Source organism: Propithecus coquereli, unplaced genomic scaffold (assembly GCF_000956105.1).
Source record: "Propithecus coquereli isolate 6110/MARCELLA unplaced genomic scaffold, Pcoq_1.0 Scaffold353, whole genome shotgun sequence".
In the NCBI taxonomy this organism is placed as follows: Eukaryota; Metazoa; Chordata; class Mammalia; order Primates; family Indriidae; genus Propithecus; species Propithecus coquereli.
The window spans coordinates 2,819,663-2,822,034 of NW_012149208.1; the positions used below are offsets into that span (position 1 = coordinate 2,819,663).

A 2,372-nucleotide genomic window follows, 5' to 3' on the forward strand; every position below is an offset into this window, starting at 1 on the left:
TTCTAGACTGACTCAAGTTCTAGGCTTAAAAAATAAATCTATAAAAATGTAAGAAAATATGAAATTTCTTAAAAATCTTGGAGTGGAGATGGTCTAAGCCATAAGCAGAATTTAATGCTATAAAAATTAAAAACTTCTGTAAGTTAAGAGTTAACAGCAATGTGCATGTGTTTGTGTGTATGTACTTCTATGTAAACTTTTTGTAATTAAACAATAACTTTTAAGCTTGACAGTCTGTTTTATAGAGTAGTAAGCTCACTTAACCTCTAAAATATAAAGTCGCTATCAACTCAATACTTCATAGTGTGTTAATTATGAATGCACGGTAAGCTATTTTAAATACCAGACAGTATAATTAGAACAAACAGAAAAACCATACTTTGTCTTTGGTCAGCATCTCCATCTGGGTCCGTGTTGTTGCGTGATGGTTTAACTGCTCCATCTCCTGGTCCAATTTACGCAGGGTCCTATCTAGGTCCACTTTCTCATTTTGAAGGCTTATAACTTCTGTTTTTAGGGTTTCTACATTGCTGTCTTTCTCGGCCTTCCTTAGCTCACGTTCCTAATCAATAATTCAAACAAACGTGTAGGTTTACGTACTTTGTGTAAGAATTAAAATGATAGCGCATCAGAAATTAACTACTCCTCAGAATGGTCAAAATATTATTGTTTGCTTATAACCAACAAGAGAAAAAACATAAGGCACCATATTTGCTTTTAGGAAAATCTTATTAAAGTTACCTTACTGCAGTATAATAGTAGAGAATTAGTAAATAAACTTGGAAGGGTAAAACAGGAAGGAAAAATAAGAATCAGTGCAAAATTAGGAGAAATGTGCCTAAGTACAAAGATCAGTGACTCTTTAGTCAACAATTAAGTATTTATTAAGTCCTCATGTAACTCACTTTATTGCCTGGTATGTAGAAAATATAAAAATAGTGTGACATGGTCCTCAACTGTGTCTCCCCACCCCAACAAGACAATGCTGTGATAAGTGCTCGAGACAAAGATGTATGCTACAGTGGGAAGTTAGGGAGTAAAAGTCAATGTTTACTTCAATTACCAAGATGGGATTTAAGAGAGGATTTGCCAAGCTCTAGCATGCTTACTCTGATGATGGAGATATGAAGGAAGGGGACAGATTAGAAGTGAGGAAGAAAATTTGGGAATTCTTGAAGAGATTGGCTAAGAAAGTTTCACCACAGAAAATGTGGAAATACAGCAAAAATCTCATAAAATTACAGTGCGTGAAACCCAGAGGGAAAATATTTACTTTTTTACTTAGGTAAGTGGATCTTAAGCAGGGCGTTCATAAGAATCACCTACTTTTGTCGTGTGTGTGTTTTTTTAAGAGACAGGGTCTCACTCTGTTGCCCAGGCTGCAGTGCAGTGGTGTGATCACAGCTTGCTGCAACCTCAAACTCCTGGGCTCGAGCAATCCTCCTGCCTCAGCCTCCTGAATAGCTGAGTCTACAGGTGCACACCACCATGCCCGGCTATGTTTTGAACATGTATTTCCTTGGCCCACTCTCAGAGATTTTGATTTGGGAGGTCTGAGGTGTTAAGGTCTAAGAATAGGTAACTTTAAAAAGCTTATTGGGTGATTCTAATTTTTAACCCACCAGTTTCTAGAACCAAAGAGTTGGGGGACCAAGATATCCAAATAAGTTCATCTTACCTTAGGACAGACAAGGTTGACGTTTTTATTAAAATGCCATAATCTTAGGATTAGCAAATACTTCAGAATGCAAGATTCTATATGTCTTACATCTTAAAATTATTATTCAAATAATATCTTACAGCTTTTGTGAGCTCCTGGTCCAGTTCAAGAATCCTGTCTGAAGATCCTTCCAACTGCTGTAATTCATACTTCACATTTTTCAGCTCATGCTCCTTCTTACTTAGGATTTCCGACTTTAGCTCAATTATTCTTCCCAGTCCAGTTTTCTTATCCCTTATCTCCTCTATTTGTTTTTGTTTCAGATTCTCTTTTTCTGCAAAGTCATTCTAAATACGTTATGTGAAGAATGAGTATTAATAATTTTTTCACTAAATCATTAAGAAAGTCTCTTCATTGCAAAAGCAATTCACGTACAATGAAAAAAATACAGAAAAGTACAGTCATGCGTTACTAAACCACAGGGATATATTCTGAGAAACGCATCATCAGGGAATTTTGTCACTGTGCAAACATCATAGAGCGTACTTACACAAACCTAGATGGCACAGCCCGCTACACACCTAGGCTATACTACAGCTATTGCTCCTAGGCTATGAACCTGTACCGCATGTTACTGTACTGAATACCGTAGGCAACAGTAACACAATAAATATTTGTACATCTAAACACAGAAAAGATACAGTAAAAATAC

The 2,372-nt window shown here is 36.3% G+C and overlaps 1 protein-coding gene across 1 annotated transcript in view; it reads right to left on the reverse strand.

Moving 5' to 3' along the window:
- Positions 1 to 2,372, reverse strand: part of LOC105816017 (DNA repair protein RAD50-like) — a gene marked incomplete at its 5' end in the record, with an annotated part of 32,393 nt that overhangs the window by 24,234 nt on the left and 5,787 nt on the right. The window contains 2 exons of the mRNA XM_012651314.1: positions 380 to 562; positions 1,801 to 2,007. Of these exons, the coding sequence (XP_012506768.1) occupies positions 380 to 562; positions 1,801 to 2,007 (390 nt within the window). The remainder of the gene's footprint in view (positions 1 to 379; positions 563 to 1,800; positions 2,008 to 2,372) is intronic.